The 25917-nt window shown below is 50.7% G+C and overlaps 1 protein-coding gene across 2 annotated transcripts; it reads right to left on the reverse strand.

The window, feature by feature from the left end:
- Positions 1–16: 16 nt before the first annotated feature.
- On the reverse strand, positions 17–24486 carry PRELID3A (PRELI domain containing 3A). Of its 2 annotated transcripts, none has more exons than XM_009252223.4 (7): positions 24337–24486; positions 11792–11960; positions 10652–10741; positions 5174–5244; positions 4962–5064; positions 2835–2921; positions 17–1127 (listed from the first exon to the last, which is right to left on the reverse strand). In XM_009252223.4, exons 1-6 carry the CDS (start codon positions 24366–24368, stop codon positions 2868–2870), a joined length of 519 nt encoding a protein of 172 aa, XP_009250498.2. In that variant the 5' UTR covers positions 24369–24486; the 3' UTR covers positions 17–1127; positions 2835–2867. The 2 variants fall into 2 exon arrangements, with proteins under 2 accessions (XP_009250498.2, XP_054394137.1); XM_054538162.2 differs by lacking the exon at positions 24337–24486 and adding an exon at positions 12137–12337.
- Between the last annotated feature and the right edge of the window lie 1431 nt (positions 24487–25917).

Genomic DNA, 25917 nt, shown 5'->3' on the forward strand with positions numbered 1-25917 from the left:
GACAGACACGAAACGGTTTATCCAGCATGAGCCTATCTGTGTTTAATAAAAGAAGGGAAGAGAAAGGCCACACATATACTTTCATAAGCACAGAAAACTTCTGGAAGGCTTTGTGAAAAAGAGCCGACTGGCAGCTTGCGGGAGGCCTTTACCCTTCAACGGACTCCAGACTCCTGTACTCTTTTTTAACCATAAGCATGGGTTGCTTTTATGTATTTTTTTTTAATTAATGTTGTTTTAAACAACTTTGATTTAAAGATGGTGGGAAAAAGACCTTTGGTCGTTGTCCCTCAAACACTCACAAAACTGTAAGGAGAAAAACAGGAACTCAAACCTTGGATACTATGAGGGATTCATGGCCTCCAGCCCTAGCAGGTGAGGCTGGCAAGCAGCGAGGCAGGGCCTCCAGCCTGGGCGCAGGATGTCCCCCGCGCGGGGCAGTGGCAGGCTGGAGGGGGCTGGCACAGCCTGCAGAAAGGGCCGGGAAACGCCTGGACCCTAGCCCTCTCCCTGCATGAGAAGCCTCGTCAGGAGAGGCTTAGCCACTCCAGGAAAGGCATTTGGGGGCTGAGAAGAAAGCCATGACTCCAGGCCCCGTGAGCCCCGCAGTCAGAGCCCGCCAAGGCCAGCAGGAGATGAGGCCCGGAGCAGCCGCGGGCCCAGGAGAGCTGCTTGCTGATCTGCAGGACAGAGGGGACTGGGGCAGGGGCGGGGTGGGGGTGCGGAGAGGCTGGAGGGCGGCACACCCGCCAGCGTCTGTGGAGGCCCCTGAGTGGAGGGCAGCGTGGGCGGGCAGGCGGGCGGGGGCAGCGCGGGCCACCTGCGGGGAGAGAAGGGCCTGGGCCACCGCGGCAGGCAGGACGATGGGCGCCTCCCCTAAGAGACACGGGCGAGGGCCTCGCGCCCTCCATCCACGCAGACGGCGGCGGTGGGGCTGGCTGGGGCTGCTCCTTGTTGCACACTCAAGAGGGGAGGGACGTCTGGTCCCAGGGTCACTTGCCACCCGCGATGAGTCCAGCCTAATCCTCCTCCCTGGCCCTGTGTGCCCTCGCAGCCAGACGCGCTCTTCCGTCCCGTCCTTGCTCGTCCTCTCCTCACCTCCTCACCTTCTTTCTTCTGGGAAGCATCTGCAGAGACACCAGGGGTCGGCTCGCAGAGGGGCACACACCACACTCAAGACATAAACCACACTCATGACACACCCCACACATACACATCACACACATGCATATCTTACACACATGCACACACCACACACATACATCACACATGCACATCATACACACATGCACAAATCACACAGCACACAATACACATCACACACATGCACATCATACACACATGCACATACACCACACACATACACATCAGAGCACACATACACATCACACACCTCACAAACATGCACACATACCACACACATATACACATCACATAGCACACACAGCACACACACATCACACACACGCACATCATACACACATGCACACACACCACACATCACACACATGCACACACACCACACACATACACATCACACACATATACACATTACACAGAGCACACACTATACACACATTCATACAGCACACACAAATCACACACATACACATCATACAAACATGCACACATGACACATACCACACACATATACACATCACATACACAGAGCACACACACACCACACATATACACATCACACACACACAGCACACACATCACACACACCCCACATACCACACACACATATACACATCACACACAGCATACACACACACCACACACACACACACCACATATATACACACAGCACACAAACACACAGCACACAAACATACAACACGCCACATACAGCACATGCACACCATACACGCTGCATACACACACACCACACCACACATATATACATACCACGCACAGCACACACTCCACACACACCGCACTCACCACACACACATATATACTCACCACACAGCACACAGCACACACCACACAGACACAGGACGCCAGACAAGGGAGCTCCTTACAGGCGCTGAACTCAGAGTGCAGCCATGAAGTAGGTGAGGCCCATGGCTGCCCCCGGCTTGGGTTCAAGGAGAGCAAAGTATGGCTTCAGTGACTCAGGCAAAATCAGCACGAAGTTCTTAAGGATCCCCGGACCCACACACGCGGGGGACAGATGGGGACAGATGGGGATGAGCAGCCCAGAGCAGCGCAGCACAGCCTCTGGCGGGAGGCGCGTCCTCCCCGGGGATCAGGCCCTGGTGGCCGCTGGCCATCGGGGCAGGGCCACTAGAAGTCCAGCTGCTGATGGCACAAGAAGCCAGGGAACGTTTATGAAGCTCAAGGAAATGCCAGAAAAGGTTTCCACCGCTAAAAGGAAATGGCCGGCCGCAGCTGTGTGGCCGTGCACTGGCTTGGGGCAAGTGAACAGGTGGGCACAGGACCTCGCTCACAGCAGCAGGTGCAGATGCACCCAAAGGACAGCGCCCTGTCAGGACAGGCCTGGCCACTCGTGCCGAGTCTGCACAGTCACCGGGGTCGCCTCAGCAACCCAGCCCGAGGGCGGCTTGCTGGAGAGGCCGAGCTGCCACCATGCGACCCAGAGGGCCGCAGCTCAAGCTTCCTCGGAATCTAAATCCTGCCACGAAGCAAGGAATGAAATAGAAAGAGGATGAACCCAGTGATTCTGTGTCACCGTGGAAAACTAAGGAGCTCCGGGCTGGAGAGCCACCAGCAGCTGCATATTTCCGGCGTCCCCTCGCCATGTGCACCATGCACACGGGTCACAAGAGGCTCCAGGGCCCTCCTGGGTGAGTGAATATTGTACTCACCACCATTTATCACAGGCGCAGGCACAGGCCTCCTTAGCTCACAGCGCTTTCAGAGTGTTCAATTATCCACTCGATAGCGGCCCACCCCTGCAACACAGGAAGATTTCAGCACTGAGTGGGTCGTCCCGCCTCCCGCTGCAGATAGCAAGCGACAAGTCCACGGGCTAAACTGCAGAAGGCAAGCGCTGCAGTTACAAGGAGACACAGCAGTGACCTTTCCGAGTGATCTTCACACAGGCAGGCAGTTCCTCCAGCTCAGAAGGGGGAAGGAAAACAGTGCCTAAGAGTCACTGCTGTGTTAGCAAACCAGCACCCCGCTCAGCCCAATACAGCAAGTCCTGTCCCTCACCTCCCAAATCCCAGTGCTGAGGCTGCCCCAGGAGGCCAGGAAACCCAGGGTGACACCTCCACGCACCCCCAACCCCATCCCCTGCACCTGCCCTCAGGCCGTTCCGCTGTTTCCAGGCACAACACCTCTCCCCACCTTGCAGTAATTCTCTCCTAAGCCTTCAACACAACCTCTAATAAAGTGAAATAAAGGAAAGCCAATTTGCCCTCACTGAGTTTACCCCAATTTTTTCACATAAAAGGTCTAAGGTAGCTGTGGCTTCACTGAATATTCCCTTACTCTTATAATATTTGGTTTGGCAAACATTTAGGGCTTCTGCCCTAAGCCAAGCATTGGAAACAACGATGGGTGAGATCCAGTCTCCTTCCTCCAGCATGGACAAAGCTCTCCCCCTTTGGCCTTCGCTGCCCTGCCTCCTCTGAACTGCGCTAAGCTGCTCAAATCTCTGTTTCTCAAATCTGGATTCTACAAAATTAGATAGGCACGCTCTTCTATTGGTGATGAGACTAAATGCAAGCCATAAATGGTTTTCCACTAGTTGGAGAGTTAAGCATGGAAGGACATTGGAAAGGGAAGTACAGCCTTAGGAATCGCCCACTGATCTCAAAAATGAAGACTCACTTCTGACCCCCAAAAAGGAGGGAAGAGAAAGAGGGAGGAAAGGGAAGAGTGAGAGGTATGAGGGACAGACAAAGGGAAGACATGAGCCTATGAGGTGGGCCCAGGTGAAAAGCAAAGGCCCTGCTCTGGCAAGTGGCATCCTTTAAATGTGAGGAACATCTTCCTCCCAAACATTCAAGCTCTTTCCATCAACTCTGCTGGAGGGGAGGGCAACCTGGACTCCTAGAACAATCTCTGCCTCCGTTCCAGTGCCCTGGACACAAAGGGAGTGCCATGGATAGCCTCCTGGGATCTATCCTTTCTCCTCTCACCTCCACAAAGCTTACTGCCAAATCCTGCCAGAGAGGAGCTGTGAAGACGGCAGCAGGCTCCATGGAAGCGTCACTGCTGGAGAGGTTCAGCCAAAGCCACTTAATGCCCATTAAATAGGAAATTACTATAAGTCCTGAATAGCCTACCTGATACTGTTAACACCTTGTATTTCTGATGTTGTGGGTTAGTTTACTTTGGTAACTGAGCTTATGACATTTGGGCTCTTTGAAGTGGTAGCTGCCTTGGCTGGGTTTATGCTCCAGGTTTACTCCATACTTTCTCTACTGAGAAGAGTAACTGTGGCTCCCTTGGCTTTCATAGACATACTTCCCTCAGACCTGGGTCAGCCTTTCCCTATCCTAGTTTTGAAATACTGTGGCATTATGAGCTCAGCATAAATGGAGCGCCCCAGCACTCAGGATTTTATTTATGTATGTATTTATTTATTTTATTTTATTTATTAATTTTTTTTTTTTTGAGACAGAGTCTCATTCTGTTACCCAGGCTGGAGTGCAGTGGTGGTTCAGCTCACTGCAACCTCCGCCTCATGGGTCCAAGCAATTCTCATGTCTCAGACTCCCGAGTAGCTGGGACTACAGAGGTGTGCCACCATGCCCAGCTAATTTTTGTATTTTTAGTAGATGGGGTTTCAGCATGTTGGCCAGGCTGGTCTTGAATTCCTGGCCTCAAGCGGTCCACCTGCGTTGGCCTCTCAAAGTGCTAGGATTACAGACATGAGCTACCATGCCCAGCCAGGAAGACTGATGAGACTAAAAATGTCATCTTCTTAATCTGGCACTTAACAACTAGAGCACACACAGGACTCCTAGGATTGAGATACATACCTTCTTTGCATTGGATGATATCGTATTGGCCATTAAACTTTCCAAATAACTACCGAGGCTAATCCCCTTCACAGTGATGCTGGCTTCTTGTGTGAGCACGGTCCTGCGAAAGAGCAAGAAGAAAAGGGGCTGACCAGCCCTGAGAGAGAGGAGGGTCTGCCCTGCCCTCACCCGTGGCATTCAATGTGTCAATCCCACAGGAGATGACTCACATTTCTGGGTTCTCTGGATGAGGTGTGTACACCAACCTCTCATTAACTGACACCAAATTTGTGAGTGTGATCTTAAAAAGAAGAAAAAGGTTTAGATTGTATTTCTCTTGCATTTCTTCCGAAATCGTCTGCCCATACTCTTCCATCCCAAGATTAGCACTTAGTGGGGCCAGAACAGAAGAAACTTTTAGGCATAGGAGGTACGACCACATTAAGTCCTAGGAAACCATGGTTTTGCTGTTCCTTCTGGCAACTGTCATCTGTCTTCTTCCCATGTCCCACTCCACATGTGAGCAGGGCTCTGGCCTTCAAGGTACAGTCAAGCTGCCAAAACTATCAGCAGCTGTGCTATAGAAAAGGACAAATAGGCCTGTGTGTCCATATAAGTGAGAGAAGGCTTTTCACCTATCCATGGCAGCCCATGGAGCACTATCTTCTAGGACTGGATGGGACAGACTCTGAATCTACATGGAGACTGCAGGGTTCTTGTCTCCTCCAGTGCCACTTCCTATAAACAGACTAACTCCTTATGTACATTTATACTTTTTTTTTTTTTTTTTTGAGATGGAGTCTCACTGTGTAGCCCAGGCTGGAGTGCAGTGGTGCGATCTTGGCTCACTGAAAGCCCCGCCTCCCGAGTTCACACCATTCTCCTGCCTCAGCCTCCCGAGTAGCTGGGACTACAGGCACCTGCTACCATGCCCGGCTAATTTTTTGTATTTTTAGTAGAGACGGAGTTTCACCATGTTAGCTAGGATGGTCTTGATCTCCTGACCTTGTGATCCGCCCGCCTCGGCCTCCCAAAGTGCTGGGATTACAGGCGTGAGCCACTCCACCCGGCCTATATTTTCTTTTTCTTTCTTTCTCTTATTTCTTTTGAGACGGAGTCTTGCTCTGTTACCAGGCTGGAGTGCAGGGGCATGATCTCGGCTCACTGCAACCTCCGCCTCCTGGGTTGAAGTGATTCCCCTGCGTCAGCCTCCCAAGTAGCTGGGATTACAGGTGTGTGCCACCATGCCCGGCTAAGTTTTTTTTTGTATTTTAGTAGAGACAGGGTTTCAGCATGTTGGCCAGGATGGTCTCAATCTCCTGACCTCATGATCCGACCGCCTCGCCTGGCCAAAGTGTTGGGATTACAGGCATGAGCCACCACACCTGGCCTCTGTTTTATTTTTTGAGACAGAGTCTTGTTCTGTTGCCCAGGCTGGAGTGCAGTGGCGTGATCAAGGCTCACTGCATCCTCAACTTCCAGGTCTCAGGTGATCCTCCCACTTCAGCCTCCTGAGTAGCTGGGACTACAGGTGCACACCACCACACCCGGCTAATTTTTAAATTTTTTGTAGAGATGGGATTTTGCAATGCTGCCTGGGCTGGTCTCAAACTCCTGAGCTCAAGTGATCCTCCCACCTTGGCCTCCCAAAGTGCTGGGATTGCCACTGGGCCCAGCCTATATTTTCTTTTTTTTTTTTTTTTTTTTTTTGAGACGGAGTCTTGCTTTGTCGCCCAGGCTGGAGTGCAGTGGCATGATCTCGGCTCACTGCAAGCTCCGCCTTCCGGGTTCACACCATTTTCCTGCCTCAGCCTCCCCAGTAGATGGGACTACAGGCACCGCCCGCCACCACACCCGGCTAATTTGTGTGTGTGTATTTTTTAGTACAGACGGGGTTTCACCATGTTAGCCAGGATAGTCTTGATCTCCTGACCTCGTGATCCACCCGCCTCCGCCTCCCAAAGTGCTGGGATTACAGTCATGAGCCACCGCGCCCGGCCTATATTTTCTGTCAAAACCAATTTAAACACTGGAGCTCTAGAGCCACGCTAACCGAATTTTCTGTGATAACAGTAATGTCCTGTGCATGCCGTCTGGTATGGTAGCCACAAACACGTGCAGCTAATGCACACCTGAAATGTGGCTCATGTGACTGAGGAATGGAATTTTTAATTTTATTTTATCCTAATTAGTTTAATTTTTTTTTTTTTTCAGATGGAGTTTCACTCTTGAGTGCAATGGCGCGATCTCGGCTCACTGCAACCTCCACCTCCCAGATTCAAGCAATTCTCCTGCCTCAGCCTCCAGAGTAGCTGGGACTACAGGCACCCACCACCATGCCCGGCTAATTTTTGTATTTTTAGTAGAGATGGGGTTTCACCATGTTGGCCAGGCTGGTCTGGAACTCCTGACCTCAGAGAAGTCAGGTGACCTGCCTGCCTCAGCCTCGCAAAGTGCTGGGATTACAGGCATGGGCCACCGCGCTGGCCATAGATAGCTTAAAATTAAATAGCCGCATGTTACTGGTGGCTGCCACACTGGACAACAGAGCTCTAGAATTGCTTCATTGTTTAACCCAGTTCACCTTCTTCTCGAAACGCCAATTCTGATAAAAGACCATGTTTTAAAAAGTTTAAACAGTGAAAAGCAAATTAACCTTTCTGTAGTGATAAATACTCATTTTTTCAGTAATCTCTCACTGAATCCCTCCCCCAGCCTCACTGTCCCAATGCAAATGGTTAGTAGGAAATCTCTCTCCTCCTACAGAGTGCCAGGTTATCAAGAGTCTCACGTGTATGGGCGTTATATTCAACAGAACTGTCTAACAGTATCAATTACAAATTAAACTCCGATTAGCTGTTGTCATTTCATGTGCAATATTTCATGCAAGTCACTGTGTTTCATAAACCTTACTTCTCTGAGGTTTGTTCTTTTCTTTTTTATACAAGAAATGTGAGACTCAGAAAATGTAAATAGCATCCCCAAGTCATCGGGCCATCCAGCAATGGCTTCAGGATGCAAGCACATGTCTGTCTTGCTCCAAACCCCGTTCCTTCCCATCAGACTTCACTGGAGCATAAACTGCTCCTTTTTACATACAACTGAGTTTTCTGGAAGGATAAAGTGGAATATCATAAGTAAACTTGGTTTCGGGGGCAGAAAGAACATAATACATAAGCTGTCAGGAATAGCCAGTGGGGACCCCGACAGGCTCCTGTGACTTCGTGCAGCCTGGAACAAGGAGCCAGTAGGACCAGGGGACACTGGCAGAAGTCCGGTTAGTACACTAAGGAGCTAGGCTCTATCCTGCAGGTGGCTCAGAGCCTCATCTCAGCACACAGGGATGCACCCACTGCCTTCTACAGAAGGTGCTCCCAGCTGGGCAGAGTATGGCTGGCCGACAGCACCGAGCATCCTGGGGGGCTGTTCCCATGGCCGCCTGAGAAGCTCATAGGAGCTCCCAAGGCCCTCGGATTGGGGCAGGGGAGCCGCAGGACCCAGAGCAGCTCCACTTTCTTTCAAACACTGGGCCTCCCACAAGACGCTGAGAAGATGGGGAGCTGCCCAGGTACCGGTTCGGGTACTTGCGCATGGCCGCCTGGATGACCTGCTCCTCAGCCCTGTCCCCACCCACTGCACCCACTGCACCCACCAGCCCTGCCTGCCCCTGGGCCCAGGTCGCCCTTCCCTCACTGCAGCGCCGCTGGCCGCACCTTCAGCTTCAGGCTGGACACTCCACAGCCTGCTGCACAGGGGCGCATACTCAAGATGTACAAAGCAAGCTCACCTCTCTCTTCTCACACCTGCCCCTCATGGGCCACCATTGAGCCTGGTGCCCTCACCAGAGAGCGGAGCTGCGCCGTGAGCCTCCTGCTCCTCACTCCCCATGTCTCACCCCAGGTGGCCTCTGCTACCTCTCACCTGGACAATTACCTGCCCAGACTACTGGTCTCCCTGGCTCAGGTCCCAACCACAAGGCTGCCAAGGTATTCTTCCCAACACACAACCCGGCTCCCTCACCTTCCTGCAACAAACTCTCAGTGGCTCCCTCTTACCACGAAAACGACCTCCGGCTCCTCTGCCTCTTCTGTGGTCTTGTGCCTGCCCCTCTCCAGCCTCCTCCCTCCCACACCACCTTCCCCTCTTAGTCTCTAACGCCATCTGTTTGTGGCTCTCTAAGGCTCAAAGGCGCCCACTGCCAGTGTGTATGGAGAAGTCCTGCCAGGCTCCCTGTCACCTACCTTCACATAGCCACTTAGGGGAGCTCCTGCTCACTGCCACCTACATGGGTTGTCTAGATGCCCACGGTGCGATGACAGAGCCAGTCAGGAGGAAATACCTTAATCCTTGCATTCCCCATCCCTAGCACTGTGCTGGGTACCTGGCAGGCACTTGATACTGTTGGCAGAACCAATAGTGGTGGCTAGAGCCAACCGTGGCACTGGGGACAGAAAAGGGAGGCCAGATGAGGGCACCGCTGACTTCACCCACCATAGCCCATTTCTATATTTGCTGAAAATAAGGATTATTTTATGAAATAAATAATTTTCCTAGCCCATGCATATTCCCAACATGTTCTTGCATTTGCATTTGGCCAATATACATTTTTTAGTTGAGAGAAGTGAGAGAGGAGTGAAGGGGGGAAGTAGCTTTAAAAATACCTGTTGGGGCCGGGCGCGGTGTCTCACACCTGTAATCCCAGCACTTTGGGAGGCCGAGGCGGGCGGATCACGAGGTCAAGAGTTCGAGACCAGCCTGACCAACATGGTGAAACCTCCTCTCTACGAAAAATACAAAAATTAGCCAGGTATGGTGGCACACGGCTGTAATCCCAGCTACTCAGGAGGCTGAGGCAGGAGAATCGCTTGAAACCAGGGGGCGGAGGTTGCAGTGAGCCAAGATCACACCACTGCACTCCAGCCTGGGTGACAGGGCGAGACTCCGTCTCAAAAAAAAAAAAAAAAAATGCCTGTTGGTGGTACACACCTGTAGTCCCAGCTACTTGGGAGGGTGAGACAGGAGAATCGCTTGAACCCATGAGGTGGAGGTTGCAGGGTGCTGAGATCCACTGCACTCCAGCCTAGGTGAGAGAGAGAGACTTTGTCTCAAAAATTAAAAAAAAAAAAAAAAAAAAAAAAAAGCACGTTGGGAGGCATCACTTGAGACCAGGAGTTTGAGATCAGCCTGGGGAACAGTGAGATCCTACCTCTGTGAAAAATAAAAATAAAAAAATAGCCAGGGATGGTGGCACGTGCCTGTGGTCCCAGCTATTTGGGAGGCTGAGGCAGGAGGATCACTTGAGCCCAAGAGTGTGAGGCTGCACTGAGCTATGACCACACCACTGCACTCCAGCCTGGGTGACAGGGCAAGACCCAATCTTTAAAAAAACAAAAACGTCTGCTGGTTGTCGGGACAGTGGTTATCCTGTGGGGGGTGCCCAAGGGGTCTCAGGGGCTGGTCAAATTCTGTTGCTTGACCTGCCTGCTAGTTAAGAGGTGCGTTCTTTGTGACAATTCATCATTATGTGCATTTTTCTATATACTTATTATACTTGAATAAAAAGATGAACTGCTAAATGAATTCAGCCTTTCTATTAAAAATATGCAACACCTAGACCAAAGGTGGGCTGGAAATAGAATTAAACGAAAGCCTTACGCACCACCACCCAGACACACTGAGCCCCTTTCTCATCTGAGGCCATTGCTTACATTGGTAGAACAAAGTTCCATTTTCTTTTCCACGGGATCCACCACAGAATGTTCTCGGATGTATGTCAAAGTCCTACTGGTTCCCAAAATCTAAAAAACAAAGCAAAAACTAGCACAGTGGAACGTTAAAAATTCTAGTTCATATCACCACCGAATACCATTGCATTGACTAATTAGTTCACTATTCAAGAAATGATATCATGGGATGCAGCAAGGGACAGAGACAAAACCCCTGTGTCCAGGGCGCTTCCGCTCCAGCAGGTGAGCCACTGAGCAAAGAAATGAATTCCAACAGAGCAGAGCGTGCGGCAGCACTATGCTCCCGGCAAAATAAAACAGGCTGCAGGCAGTGGAGCTGGGAGGCCCCTCTGCTGGGTGGAGTCTGGGCAGAGCCCAGACTCCCCAAAGAGGAAGGTACCACCATAGTGCTGGGGTGGGGGTGTCGGGCTGGGGGCAGCAGGTGCAGGCCCCTGCAGCAGGAGCTGGGCTGACTGAGAGGCCTGCGCCAGGCCAGGGCGTGGACTGCAGGTGGAGGAGATCCGGGGGCCGGGATGGGGTGAGCCGTGCTCAGATTCGCATTTCCAGTGACCTCCCTGGCTCTGAGGAAGAGGCCACGGGGGGCTGAACCATGGTGAAGCCTAATCCTGGTGCCCTAGGATGCGGCTGGCTGCGGACGCTGGGCTTTAGAGGCGATTAAGCCAGGAGGAGGGGCGCCAGGCGGTGCTAATCCAGCAGGTCCGGGCCCTTTGGGAGAGCAGGTGGGGATGCCAGACGCCAGGCGCCGAGCAGAGCCTCCCGCGCCCCCCGATCTCGAGGAAGACTCCCCACCGTCCCCCCACCCCGTGACCCCCGATCTCGAGGAAGACCCCCCCACCGATCCCCCACCCCACACCCCCTGATCTCGAGGAAAACCCTCCCACTACCCCCCCAGCCCGCGCCCCCGATCTCGGGGAAGTTCCCCTCCCCCGCCACCCCCACCCCGCGCCCCCTGATCTCAGGAAAGGCCCCCCGCCGCCCTCCCACCCCGATGGCAGCCAGAGCAGCAGAGGGACTGACGAGGGGAGGAGGGACGCGGGAGAGGGCGGGGGCGGGAGTGGGGGGGTCGGGCGCGTCCGGAGCCGCAGCCCCCGCCCCGCTCACCGCTCTCACGAGGCCGGGCAGCCCCCACTCGGTGCTGAGCAGGCGCAGGCTGTGCAGGCGGCCGCGGCCGTCCACGCGGCGCTGCAGCACATCCACGCCCAGCACGCTCGGGTTCATCGGGTTCGGGTACTTGCGCATGGCCGCCTGGATGACCGTGTCCCACGGGTGGCTGCGGGGAGAGCATAGGCGGCGGTGAGCAAGCGCCGGGGCCGGGGCCGCAAGGGTAAAGGGGAGGAAAAGCCGCCGCCAGGCCTGCACAACGCGCTAGTCTCTTCACTTTAATGAAAGGCTCGTCCCACAAATCTGAGGAGTCCCGCGAGCCCTCCCCGGCCGCCGGCTCAGCACCTGCACGCCTCGGCACCTGGCAGCCCCCTGGTTTTTGTTTGTCTGAGACAGGGTCTCACTCTGTCGCCCAGCAGGCAGGAGTGCAGTGGTGCCATCAGGGTCACTGCAGACTCAACCTCCCAGGCTCAAGTGAACATCCTGCCTCAGCCTCCTTTTGCCCCACCTCCAGTAGCTGGGACTACAGGCGTGTGCCACCAAACCTGAATCACTTTTTTTGTTGAGACGGAGTCTTGCTCTGTCACCCAGGCTGGAGTGCAGCGGCGCGATCTCAGCTCACTGCAAGCTCCGCCTCCCGGGTTCACGCCATTCTCCTGCCTCAGCCCCCCGAGCAGCTGGGGCTACAGGCGCCCCCCACCATGCCTGGCTAATTTTTTTCTATTTTTTAGTAGAGAGGGGGTTTCACCGTACTCTCGATCTCCTGACCTCGTGAACCTCCCGCCTCAGCCTTCCAAAGTGCTGGGATTACAGGCGTGAGCCACCATGCCTGGCCTAACTTTTTAAATTAATTAATTTTTTTTTGAGATGGGGTCTCGCTCTATCAACCAGGCTGGAGTGCCGTGGCACGATCTCAGCTCACTGCAACCTCCGCCTCCCAGGTTCAAGTGATTCTTCTGCCTCAGCCTCTCTTGTAGCTGGGATTACAGGCACCCACCACCACACCTGGCTAATTTTTGTATTTTTAGTAGAGACGGGATTTCCCCATGTTGGCCAGGCTGGTCTGGAACTCCTGACCTCAAGTGATCCGCCTGCCTCAGCCTCCCAAAGTGGGATTTGGGAGTGATCCGCCTGCCTCAGCCTCCCAAAGTGCTGGGACTACAGGCATAAGCCACCACGCCTGGCCAACTTTTTTTTTTTTTTGAGACGGAGTCTTGCTCTGTCACCCAGGCTGGATTGCAATGGCTCTGTCTCAGCTCACTGCAACCTCCGCCACCCGGGTACAAGCGATTCTCCTGCCTCAGCCTCCCTAGTAGCTGGGACTACAGGTGCCCACCACCACACCCAGCTGATTTTTTTGTATTTTTAGTAGAGACGGGATTTCACTATGTTGGCCAGGCTTGTCTCAAACTGCTGACCTCGTGATCTGCCCACCTCAGCCTCTCAAAGTGCTAGGATTACAGGCGTGAGCCACCGTGCCAAGCCCAACCTTTTATTTTAAAAATTTTTTTAGGTCTTATTATGTTGCCAGGTTGATGTCAAACTCATGGCCTCAAGCAATCCTCCTGCCTTGGCCTCCCAAAGTGCTGGAATTACGGGCACGAGCCACCACACTCAGCCTCCCCTTGTTTTATTTCCTGCCATCAGAGTGGTTGCAAGTCACCCATTGCTTTCCAGAGCTCTGCACTTGTTTAGGCCTGAAACCTGCAGGGGTCAGACACACGTCTGAAGGGAGCCAAGTGAGGGGCCACCATACCTGTCCAGCATGGACCTTCCCACAGACTGCTGAGGGGTTGCTAGCAAGTCACTTTATTGCCCTAATTGTCCTAATCCGCCCTTCCTTCAAGGTGTGCTCTCTCCCAGGAAGCCTCTGAGCCTCCTGCAAGGACAAACATTCTCTGACAAGATCATCATTTCTTCAGAAGTGCCCAGAGAGGTTTGTCCAGCATATGTACAGACACAGCCCAGAGGCAAGCCTGGATGTGTGCACACACATATGCACCATCACATTCACATGTGTGCACATACGCATGCAGACACACATACATGCACATGCAGACACATCTTGAAAAATTAACCTGGGATTACACTCAATATATGGGTTTACGATCCACTTTTTATAACTGCTGATAAACATTTTCCTATATCATGAAGCCATTTTCAGGAATATGATTATAAACGGCTGTACACTAGGTCATCTTGTGGCTGTGTATACTTCACCAGTCCTCTGTGGTGGGTTATGTTATGTAGATTGCTTCCACTTTTACACGATAAATTATAACAGTAGAGAACATTTGTGTACATTAGTCTTTCAACATATCTAATTCTTCCTTAGGATAAAGTGGTAGAAATGAAATTTCCAAATAAAATATGAAAGATTATGAGGATACTGAAGTTTTTTGTTCCATATTTGAGGTCAATTTTCAATATAACAGAGTGATCATTAATTTACTTTACCCTCATCAAACTCTTGTCCTAGGTGAAAGTTAGCAGCAGGGCCCAGATGAGAACCAGGTCTCGCAGCTCCCTAACCTGTTCTTTCTACTACATTCGGTGGCCTCTAAATTGTCAGGGCCTGGCCTGGAATCCTCTCTTAACAATAGAACACTTATGTTCAGTTTTTCAAACCATGCAATTGTGTCACTAAGCTAACGCATTCCACTGGCTAACATAAAGAGAAGAGAGGGATGAAGAAGCCAAGACTGGGTGGTCCTGATCACTCTAGGAATTCAGTCAGAGTGGAGCCCTTTCGTCTCTCTGAGGTTTAGGAAAGAACCGTCAGGGACATGGCAGACCCCAGATCTAGGTAAGGAAGGTGAATCTAGAGATTCATGTGAAGCAGAAAGGGTCCCAGTCACCCAGGAGAGCCTCCTCAATAAATAATCTGAAGGCTTTTCAGTTAAGTTCCTTAGATTTGTTCCCATAGAAATCATTACTTTAAGCAGAATAGGGTATGCCTTCTAACATTAAGCTTAAAATAATCTAAACATTGAGAGATTATTGCATTAAGCTTATCTCAAATAATGTTTCTTTCATATAAAATTCTTGCATCTTAGGGCTGGATGCAGTGGCTCATGCCTGTAATCCCAGCACTGTGGGAGGCCAAGGCGGGCAGATCACTTGAGGTTAGGAGTTCAACACCAGCCTGGCCAACGTGGTGAAACCCCATCTCTAAGAAAAATACAAAAATTAGCCGGGCATGGTGGCAGGCGCCTGTAATCCCAGCTACTCGGGAGACTGAGGCAGAAGAATTGCTCGAACCCGGGAGGTGGAGGTTGCAGTGAGCCGAGATCGCGCCACTGCACCCCAGCCTGAGCAACGAAGCAAGGCTCCATCTCAAAAATAAAAATTAAAATTAAAATTAAAAACTTGCATCTTTCTGGATGATGATTTAAACTAAATACAATCTGCTTAAAATATGCACATAATAAATAATTTTACTAATTACAGCAGGATGACCACACAGATAGCAACAGAACAATGGAGGAAAATGATAAACATAATAATAACATCTCAACATCTCTAAAATGATAAAGTCTAAGCACAGCAAGTCAATAGCACACACTTTGGTTAAAGAAAATAGCCTTGTCTGGCCGGGTACAGTGGCTCATGCCTATAATCCCAGCACTTTGGGAGGCTGACGCTGGTGGATCGCGAGGTCAGGAGATCGAGACCATCCTGGCTAACATGGTGAAACCCTGTCTCTACTAAAAATACAAAAAATTAGCCGGGCGTGGTGGCGGGCACCTGCAGTCCCAGCTACTCCGGAGGCTGAGGCAGGAGAATGGCGTGAACCCGGGAGGCGGAGTTTGCAGTGAGCCGAGATCGCGCCACTGCACTCCAGCCTGGGCAACAGAGTGAGACTCCATCTCAAAAAGAAAAGAAAATAGCCTTGTCTGGGCACAGTGGCTCATGCCTTTAAATCCCAGCACTTCGGGAGGCTAAGGCAGGAAGACTGCCTGATGCTAGGAGCTCGAGCCCAGCCTGGGCAATATAGCAAGACCCCTCATCTCTACAAAAAAAAAAAACATTAACCAGGCATGGTGGCACACCCCTGTGGTACTAGCTATTTGGGAGGCTGAGGCTGAGGCAGGAGGATCACCTAAGACCAGAGGTCGAGGCTGCAACAAGCCATGATTGTACCACTGCACTCCAGCCTGGGTGACAGAGCAAATGCCTGTCTAAAAAAACAAAAACAACAACAACAACAACAACAACAACAACAAAAAAACAGAAAGAACAAAAATAGCCTGACACACTTTCAATGGGCAAAAATAGACAAGTCTGGCAATATTGAGTACTGGAAAGGGTATAGGAAATAGGACAACAGGAAGTGCTGCTGGTGGACACAAACTGGCACAGGCACTAATGGGAGCAGTTTACCCACAGAAGCTGAATATGGACACCCCGCCCCTGCCGAAATCAGTCAGGGTTCTCAGCCGCCTGGTTTAGGCAGAAGAGGAATGTGCTGAAGTTTATTTTCAAGAGGAGCAGAGAACTGCCTACTCAGAGATCCCCACCCAGGCGGCAGGAGCCTCCTCTGCTGCTGTTCATGGAGACCTCTGGGGAAACCTATCCCCCAAGGGCAAGAGGCCTCTGCTGCCACCCAGCATAGATGGCTCCCCACATACACGTGTCCTAAGTGCTCTGACACCATGTGTGTGGTGGGTCTGCCTGGAGGGCTAAGGGAAGCTGGTTTCTGTGCTGGGGAATGAAAAGGAATAACAAAGGACTCTCTAAGCACCAACAGCGTCGGGAAGATGAAGGAGGAAATTACATGATGTCTGGGATTTGCCTAAAATAACCCAGGGGAAGGAGCAGTGGGTGGGGACACAGAGGACCCTGGACTGGCTGCCAGAGGGTAACTGTTAAGCTGGGGGTGGCACCTGCTCTCAGTATTCTAGTCTCTCCATGTTTGCATAGTTGTGAAATTTCCATAGTAAAAAATTTGTCTTAAAAAGATTTAAGGCCAGGCACAGTGGCTCATGCCTGTAATCCCAGCACTTTGGGAGGCCGGGGCGGGCGGATCACTTGACAGGAATTCTAGAACAGCCTGGCCAACATGGTGAAACCTAGTCTCTACTAAAAATACAAAAATTAGCTGGGCATGGTGGCGCACACCTGTAGTCCCAGCTACTTAGGAGCCCGAGGCAGGAGAATTGCTTGAACCTGGGAGGCAGAGGTTGCTGTGAGCCAAGATTGCACCACTGCACTTCTGCCTGGGTGACAGAGTGAGACCCTGTCTCAAAATAAAACAAAAAAATAAACATTAAAAAAAAAAAAAAAAAGATGTAGGCAGACCAGATGTGTTGGCTTATGCCTATAACCCCAGCATTTTGGGAGGCCAAGGCAGGAAGTTCACTTGAGACCGGGAGTTCAAGACCAGCCTGCGCAATAGAGCAAGATCCCTATGTCAACAAAAAATACCGAAATTAGCCAGGTGTGGTGGCGCGCAACCATAGTCCCAGCTACTCCAGAGCCTGAGATGGGAGGATCACTTAAGCCAAAGCGTTTGAGGCTGCAGTACGTCGTGATTGCGCTACTGCACTCCAGCCTGGGCAACAGAGCAAGACCGTCTCTAAAAAAAAGAAAGAAAAAAAAGATGTAGGCAGCCAAAAACAAGATAATAGGCCTGCTACATCCCACCACCAAGTGACCCAAGGCCTCCATCAGCTGCTCCTTAGCATGTGGGCCGCATATGCTGGTGGCTCCAAGACCTTTTCCAGACACAACTGTTGTCACAGTGCTACTGAGACGTGACTGACCTTTTTTTTGGTGGGGGTGGAGGGGCAGGGGGAGGACCAAGTCTCACTCTGTTGCAGAGTGAGACTGCAATGCAGTGGGTGTGATCTCAACTCACTGCAACCTCCACCTCCCGGGTTCAAGCAATTCTCGTGCCTCAGCTTCCCGAGTAGCTGGGACCACAGGCATGAGCCACCACACCCTGCTAATTTTTGTATTTTTAGTAGAGATGGGGGTTCACCATGTTGACTAGGCTGGTCTCAAACTCCTGACCTCAGGTGATCCACCTACCTCGGCCTCCCAAAGTGCTGGGATTACAGGCATGGGCCATGGCGCCCGGCCAATGACTGGCCTTTTTTGCTGTATTGACATTTGCACTGATTCTGCAAAAGCAATAAAAGGACAGAGCCAGTATCTTCCCAGCATCAAGGCAGGGCTCCAAATTGCATGTGGTCACCACAGTCCTCACTGCTGTGCACTTGGGAAACAATGCCACTTTCTCTTAGGGACATCTGTGATTAAATGGCCAAGTGATTAGTTTTATGACTGCTTGACCCCTGAGTACTCTTCTCTTTGATATTCGGTGTGAGGGAACAGAAGTGTACCAGAAGCGCCTCTGCTGCTGCGGCCCAAGTCCCTCGACTGTGGGGTGTCTGGGGGGTGCCAGCACTTGTTCACTCTGAGTGGGAGCCCCTGTCTCTCTGCTGCTTTCCACTGCCTGCCTCTTGTACTTGAAAGAGCAATAAACAGAAAGAACAATAAACAGATACACTTTGCTTATTCAGACTTGGGGATCTGACAGCTGATTTCTTGAAAATTAACAAAGTAAGCCTGTGCTTCAAGGAAAACAACTGATAGCATTAGCTGCCAAAGATAAAATTTGAGCTTTAAAGTGATAATTTGGCCAGGCATGGTGGCTCACGCCTGTAATTTGGCCAGCACTTTGGGAGACCAAGGCAGGCGTATCATCTGAGGTTAGGAGTTCGAGACCAGCCTAGCCAACATGGCGAAACCCCGTCTCTACTAAAAATACAAAAATTAGTAGGCCGTGGTGGGACGCACCTGTAATCCCAGCTATTTGGGAGGCTGAGGCAGGAGAATTGCTTGAATCTGGGAGGCAGAGGTTGCAGTTAACTGAGATCACGCCACTGCACTCCAGCCTGGGCGACAGAGTGAGACTCTGTCTTGGAAAAAAAATAAATAAATAAAGTGATAATTGAAATTTCAGAAAACTTGTATCTGCTACCAGGAGCTGGATGACTGCCCCATGCTGCACGCTCAGTGGAGGCCTATATTCCAAACGATTCCAAGTCATACTTGGGTTAAAGACTCATTCATATACAGGACAGGCCAATGGGTTTGTTGTTGTGATTGTTGTTTTAAGAGATGGTGTGGCTCTGTCACTGTAGCCTCAAACTCCTGGGGTCAAGCAATCCTCCTGCCTCAGCCTCCTGAACAGCTAGGACTACAGGCACAAGCCACCACACCTGGCTAATTTTTGTATTAATTTTTTGTAGAGACATATGCTACTATGTTGCCCAGGCTGGTCTCAAACTCCTGAGCTCAAGCGATTCCCCCCACTAGGCCTCAGAGCTCAATACTCTATTCATTATAGTTTCAGGTTTTGTATTCCAACTAAGTGTTAAGAAGCTACTGTTTCTTTCGTCATAGTAGGAAAGAATAGCCATAATTACTTAAAAAGACTACTAAGATACTCCCACCTTTTCCAGCTGCATGTTTGTGTGAGGCTGGGGTTTATCCACACACTTCAACCAAAACTATATATTGCCAAACACAGACTGCAGAGGCAGATATGAGAATCAAGTTATCTCCTATAAGCCAGATATTGTAGATATTAGTAAAAACAGAAACAGCGCCACTCCTTTCACTAATTTTTGGAAAATACAGTTTTTTATTCAGAAACATTATGTTAACATAACAGGTTTATTATTGTTAAATTTAATGAATTAACTTTTTCAATTTCTCATTTTTAATTTCTAATATGGTAAATATTGACAGATATAACCTACATAAGCAAAACTGTTTAGGGTTTTGCTAAATCAAGAGGTCCTGAGGCTGAAGAGCTTGAAATCCACTGGCCTGAGTGGGCCCTTGATTGAGTGGGAAATAGACACAGGGCTGGTCCCTGCAGTTCCATTTGTAATAAGAGGAAAACGTAATGCCCTTCAATAAGAAAAAGAATAAATGGTGGCACATTCATACAGCTATTAATATCTATCTATATCTACATATATTTATGTAGACATCTATAGACATCTCATATGGATGGATTTTTGAAAAACAGTAGGGCTAGGCGCAGTGGCTCACGCCTGTAAACCCAGCACTTTGGGAGGCCCAGGTGGGCAGATCACTTGAGGTCAGGAGTTCGAGACCAGCCTGGCCAACATGGCGAAACCCTGTCTCTACTAAAAATACAAAAATTAGCTGGGCGTGGTAGCAGCTGCTTGTAATCCCAGCTACTCGGGAGGCTGAGGCAGGAGAACTGATTGAACCTGGGAGGCAGAGGTTGCAGTGAACTGAGATCCTGCCACTGCCCTCCAGCCTGGGTAACAGAGTGAGACTCCACCTCAAAAAAAAAAAAAAAAAAAAAAAGGCCGGGAGCAGTGGCTCATGCCTGTAATCCCAGCACTTTGGGAGGCCAAGGCAGGCAGATCACGAGGTCAAGAGATGGAGACCATCCTGGCTAAACTAAAAATACAAAAAATTAGTCGGGTGTGGTGGCAGGCGCCTGTGGTTCCAGCTACTCTGGAGGCTGAGGCAGGAGAATGGCGTGAACCCGGGAGGCGGAGCTTGCAGTGAGCCGAGACTGCGCCCCTGCACTCCAGCCTGGGCGACAGAGCGAGACTCCGTCTCAAAAAAAAAAAAAAGAAAAGAAGGCAACATGACACATGCGTATACACAGATGCAGTAAAGTGAACCCCCTCAGAAGGATGCCCACCAAACTCATCCTCATGGCTGCCTGCAGGGAGGGAGACACAGCGGAACACCAGTGGGGAGGGGAAGAGCAGGCTTCAACTCATCTGTAATGTTCAATTTCTCTTCCCTGCTCATAGCTGGAAGGCAAGCCTGCTTTAGGTATGACTCCCCGTGCCCCAAAGCCCGTCCTGCCCTGAGACGGGCATGGCCAGACATTCCTGGCAGCTGTCAGAATCAAAGGTGTGTGCAGCCTTGAACCCTGCAGGAAATCTATTTGTGATGGGCTTTGTTATTGACGATTTTGTCATAGGTCTGCCTGAAACCTCAATGCTGGGAAGAAGACATTTTAAACCCTGTCCATTTTTTTTTTTTTTTGAGACAGAGTCTCGCTCTGTCGCCCAGGCTGGAGTGCAGTGGCGCGATCTCGGCTCACTGCAAGTTCCGCCTCCCGGGTTCACGCCATTCTCCTGCCTCAGCCTCCTGAGTAGCTGGGACTACAGGTGCCCGCTACCACGCCCAGCTAATTTTTTTTTTTTTTGTATTTTTTAGTAGAGACAGGGTTTCATCATGTTAGCCAGGATGGTCTTGATCTCCTGACCTTGTGATCTGCCCGCCTCGGCCTCCCAAAGTGCGGGGATTACAGGCGTGAGCCACCGCACCCGGCAACCCTGTTCATTTTTAAATGCCCCTTTTTATATTTTGGCCATATACTTTTAATTATATTTAAACTACTTTCACCCCTGTCTGGGTAACACACACGTTAATTCAGTGGCCTTTCCCCGGGCTCTCTGTTTGTCTGAGTGTTTACACTGCTGTCTGCTATGAGTGATCTCAGGGGCGGAGTTTCTTCTCAATGTGGACACAGGAAGAAAACTTGATAAGATCAAAGTGTGCCTAATTATTTCTTCATTTCAAAAGCACTGTAATCCCAGCACTTCAGGAGGCCGAGGTGGGTGGATCACTTGAGGTCAGGAGTTTGAGACCAGCCTAGCCAACATGGTGAAACCCTGTCTCTACTAAAAATACAAAAAAATTCACCAGGCGTGGTGGCCTGTGGTCCCAGCTACTCAGGAGGCTGAAGCACAAGAATTGCTTGAACCGGAGAGGCAGAGGTTGTGGTGAGCCAAGATCGTGCCACTGCACTCCAGCCTGGGCGACAGAGCAAGATTCTGCCTCAAAAAAAGGACAAAAAAAAGTAAATTTATTATTTCCAATCAAATGTTCACCTAACAGTACAACAAACTTTTTTTATTTTTAAGTATAGAAAGAAAAAGAAAGGTCTATAATCCTCAAAGGAAAAAAATCAGGGGTTTCAATGGACGAAACAAGGGGAAAACTACACAGTAAGTCCAGCCAGGAAGCCAGACTTCCAATTTGTACTGTCATTTGGATGCTATGCCACCTCATGGTACCACCTCATGGTATCACATCATTCATAACCCGTCCAGCCACAGGCCAATGACAGCATCCTCGGCCAGCCACATTCCACATTTGTGAGGCTTCATTACAGCCCTTTGCTTTTAAGTTCAAAAGTCTATGGCAGAGAATCAGCACCTAGTCCACAGCAGCTCCAGGGATGACCGGGATTCCTTTGGTGGATAGCTGCCCCTGTCCTGGAAGGACATCTGATCTCCATGTAAGATTCCTCACCACTTCTGAGCACCTGCTAGGCGCCAGGCCCCGGCGGGGTGCCAGGAATACAAAATGAATGACGAGAGAAATGAAATACTGACACTTTACCACATGGTGAGCCTCAAGAAAATCATGCTAAGTGAAAGCAGCCAGACACAAAACACCCCATATTGTAGGATGACATTTACATGCAATGTCCCAACAAGGCAAATTCATAGAAACAGAAAAGATTCCTGGTTCCCTGGGGCAGGGGTGAAAATGGGGTAAAATGTGAAGCTAATGAGCATGGGGCACCTCTGCAGGAGGATAGAAGTGTTCTAGGACTGAACTGTGTGTATGATGGTCACACTTAGCAAAACTTAATGAATTATATACACTTAAAATGTGTATAATTTTATGGTATGTAAAGCATACTTCGGTAAAGCTTAAAAAAAACGGGAGTTAGCAGCTGCAACAATTTTCAAAAGCATCAACTGTGATTTTTCACAGCTGGCTATTCATTTGCGCTTGTCCACAGACATTTCACAAACCTCTAGGGCAGACCTCGGCCATTCCATGAGAAAACTGAGCCCCAACCGTCTGGCACTCCTGGTATGCAAAGACTTAACTGCCCACAGCATCCAGACGGCTCAGTGATGCCCCCATCCTTGTTGCTGATGGAAACCCACTTGAGAAACACTGCAGGCCATACAAAAAATTAGATCCCATCAAGTCTAAAGACTTCATGAAAAATAATTTCAGAGGTTTTGAAACCACTTGATATATTTTTATTATAATTTTACATGTTTAAAGTCAGGCCAGTCACGGTGGCTCACACCTATAATCCCAGCACTTTGGGAGGCCGGGGCGGGTGGATCACCTGAGGTCAGGAGTTCTAGACCAGCCTGGCCAACATGGCAAAACCCTGTCTCTACTAAAAATACAAAAATTAGCCGCACGTGATGGCCCACATCTGTAGTCCCTGCTACTCAGGAGGCTGAGGCTCGAGAATCACTTGAACCCAGGAGGGGGAGGTTACAGTGAGCCAAGATTGCGCCATTGCACTCCAGCCTGGGTGACCCAGCGAGCCTATGTCTCAAAAAAAAAAAAAAAAAAACTCCAGCCTGGGTGACAGAACGAGCCTCTGTCTCAAAAAAATAAATAAATAAAAAGAGCCAAAGGGTGACAATTTCCTTCCACACAGTACTTTTTTCCCCAAAAAATAAAATGTTTAATGCTTAAGTGAGGTCAGATAATTAAAAAATCTTTGTTGCTGTAAATAAACATTAAAGAATAATTGCAGTGTGTCACAGATCACTGACTTAAGGAAAAGATACCACTTAGGTTAGGAGGGCACTTTTTTCCTCTTTTTATTTGCACAATTTTTTGGAGTATATGTGCAATTTCGTTACATGCATACATTTCGTAGTGATCAAGTCAGGACTTCTAGGGTATGCATTACCTGGGAAGGTGCCTTGCACCCATTAACCAATTCTCTTTATCCTCCCTGCACTCACCCCCTCACCCTTCAGAGTCTCCATCATCTGACGTTCCACTTTCTACATCCATGTGAACACATTCTTAAGCACCCACTTAGGAGTGGGAACATGCGATACTTGTCTTTCTGGGCCTGGCTTCACTTAAGATAATGACCTCCACTTCCATCTGTGTGCCGGGGGGGCATTTTTAAACAGTTCGAGGTTTTCCACGCTGGCTTGGAGGCCTTCCATGCCTACAAGTGAGTTCAGGGCCAGGGCCCCCCAAATGCCTTCTTCCCCTTTAGCTTCCTCCAGAGCTCACAGCCCGCCGTGGGCCCTCTGTGAAACGCGCGGAAGGTTTATGACAATCTCAGCAAAGGCGCCAGCTTGCAGGCCTCTCCCCTGCCCGGCTCCCGACCCCAAGGAGAGCAGCGAGCGCCAGGCCCCCGCCCGCCCCCGGCTCCGGCCGCCCCCGGCTCCGGCTGCCCCCGCCCTGGCTGTCGACCACCAGCAGGGCCTCTGCCTGCAGCCAGGCCCCTGCGCACGCCGGGGGAGAGGCCGTACCCGGCGCAGAGCCTCGCCCAGACCGCGGTCCCGGGGAAGCGCGCGTGCCCCTCTCCGGGACGCCGAAGTTGCGGTCTGGGAACGGCCGGCCCGGGGCGGGGAACTCCAAGAGGCCCGCTGTGAGGTCCGGCCTTTCCTGGACCGCTCCGGCCGGGCTCGGGAGCAAGAGCCGGCGTCTGGACAGCCCCACCGCGGCCCTCAGCCCGGCCTCACCCAAACACGTGCTCCGAGCTCCAGATCTTCATTGCCGCCGGCGCAGGGCGCGGGCTCCGGGATCCCGGCCGGGTACTTCGGGCCGCGCGGCTCCGGGCGCGGCGTGGGCGGGGCCTCGATGGGCGGGGCGCTCTTGGATGCCGCCCACCCGGTCTGGTGGCCCGGCTGGCTGCAGCGGCTAAAAATAGCTCTGCGGGCGCTGCTTTGGCGCAGCCCCAGACCTACGCTGCTACCCTGGGGTGCGCGATGCGCGCTTGCTGCAGATGCCGCGGGCGTAGGAGGCGACGCTCGTCCTTACTCCCACTGTCCAAATTCTCCCAAGGCCCTGTCCAGCTACGCCGGTTTATACTGTCCGGACGTGTGATGAAAAACAAACCTGCCAACCCTCAAAACTCCACTGCAGTTTGGGTCTTGAACAAACATTAAACCAGCATGTGATGTGCATCACAAGCAATCCTCCAAATACGCTGCAAAGACAGAAATCTCAGCCTGTATCAAACAGCCGGGAGGATGCAACCTACCCCACGCATGCTCCCGAGGTAAACGAGACAGCCCTCCGGGGAGGGGACTCCACTATACCATTTGTCGCAGAGTTCATCCTAAATTCGTCTGATGATGGAGTGGCCATTGGTAAATGCAGTGGCCGTTTGCGTTTGCTATACCTTTTGTCGCAGAGTTCATCCTAAATTCGTCTGAAGATGGAGTGGCCATTGGTAAATGCAGTGGCCGTTTGCGTTTGCTAATTGCCTTTATCCAAAGGAAAAATTAATTTTTCATATCTTTATGACAGGAGGTAGGTTTACAATTTGAAGCCAGGTGCTGTCTGGTAGCTGGGCTCCTACCCTCCCACAAAACTGGGAGACGGGGATGACATTTCGAAGAGATGACTCCCAAGTCCTTGAGAAAATACATTCTTGAGTTGTAAAACTGGGGGGAAATCTTATTTAGCTTTAAAAAAAATTTACGTGTATCTCAAAAAGAATTTGTGATTACAACTTGGCAAATCCTCTAAGGAAAAAGAGTCTCCCTTTTGCATAAACTACTTTTTAGCTTTGCAAAGTACCCTGCACTGCCACAAACGAAGTTCAAGTGCACGGAAATGAGATGCTTGTTCTGAGAAGAGGGTACTCTTCTCCAGGATGAGATGGGGCGAGAGGGCAGGGCCCTTGTCTGAGTCGGCTGAGTCTCAGCCTAGAGCAGCGCCTGGCGCCCCTGGGGCGTCCGTGGGCGGGCGTGGGGAGCGCATTTGTGCAGTGAGGCAGGGAAGTGGAAGAGCACACAGCATGACCCGAAAGACCTGGGCTACAGTCCTGGCTCCACCGTCCACTCACATTGACCTCTACTTCCTACAGCGTTAAGCTCAGGATGATCTTCCAAAGTTGGTGCTATTCTTCCCGTTTTACAAATGAGTAAACTGAAGTTCAAGTAGGTTTCAAAGCTCTCTACCCCATGATCACACGCTGAGGTGAAAACCCAGGTTACAAGATTCCCGCTCCCCACTGTGCTGCAGTGATTCTAGATTATCACTGGGCCAGCTGTTGAACACTTCTTGTATGCCAAGCACTACTGAAAAAACATGAG

Source organism: Pongo abelii, chromosome 17, assembly GCF_028885655.2.
Source record: "Pongo abelii isolate AG06213 chromosome 17, NHGRI_mPonAbe1-v2.0_pri, whole genome shotgun sequence".
Taxonomy (NCBI): domain Eukaryota; kingdom Metazoa; phylum Chordata; class Mammalia; order Primates; family Hominidae; genus Pongo; species Pongo abelii.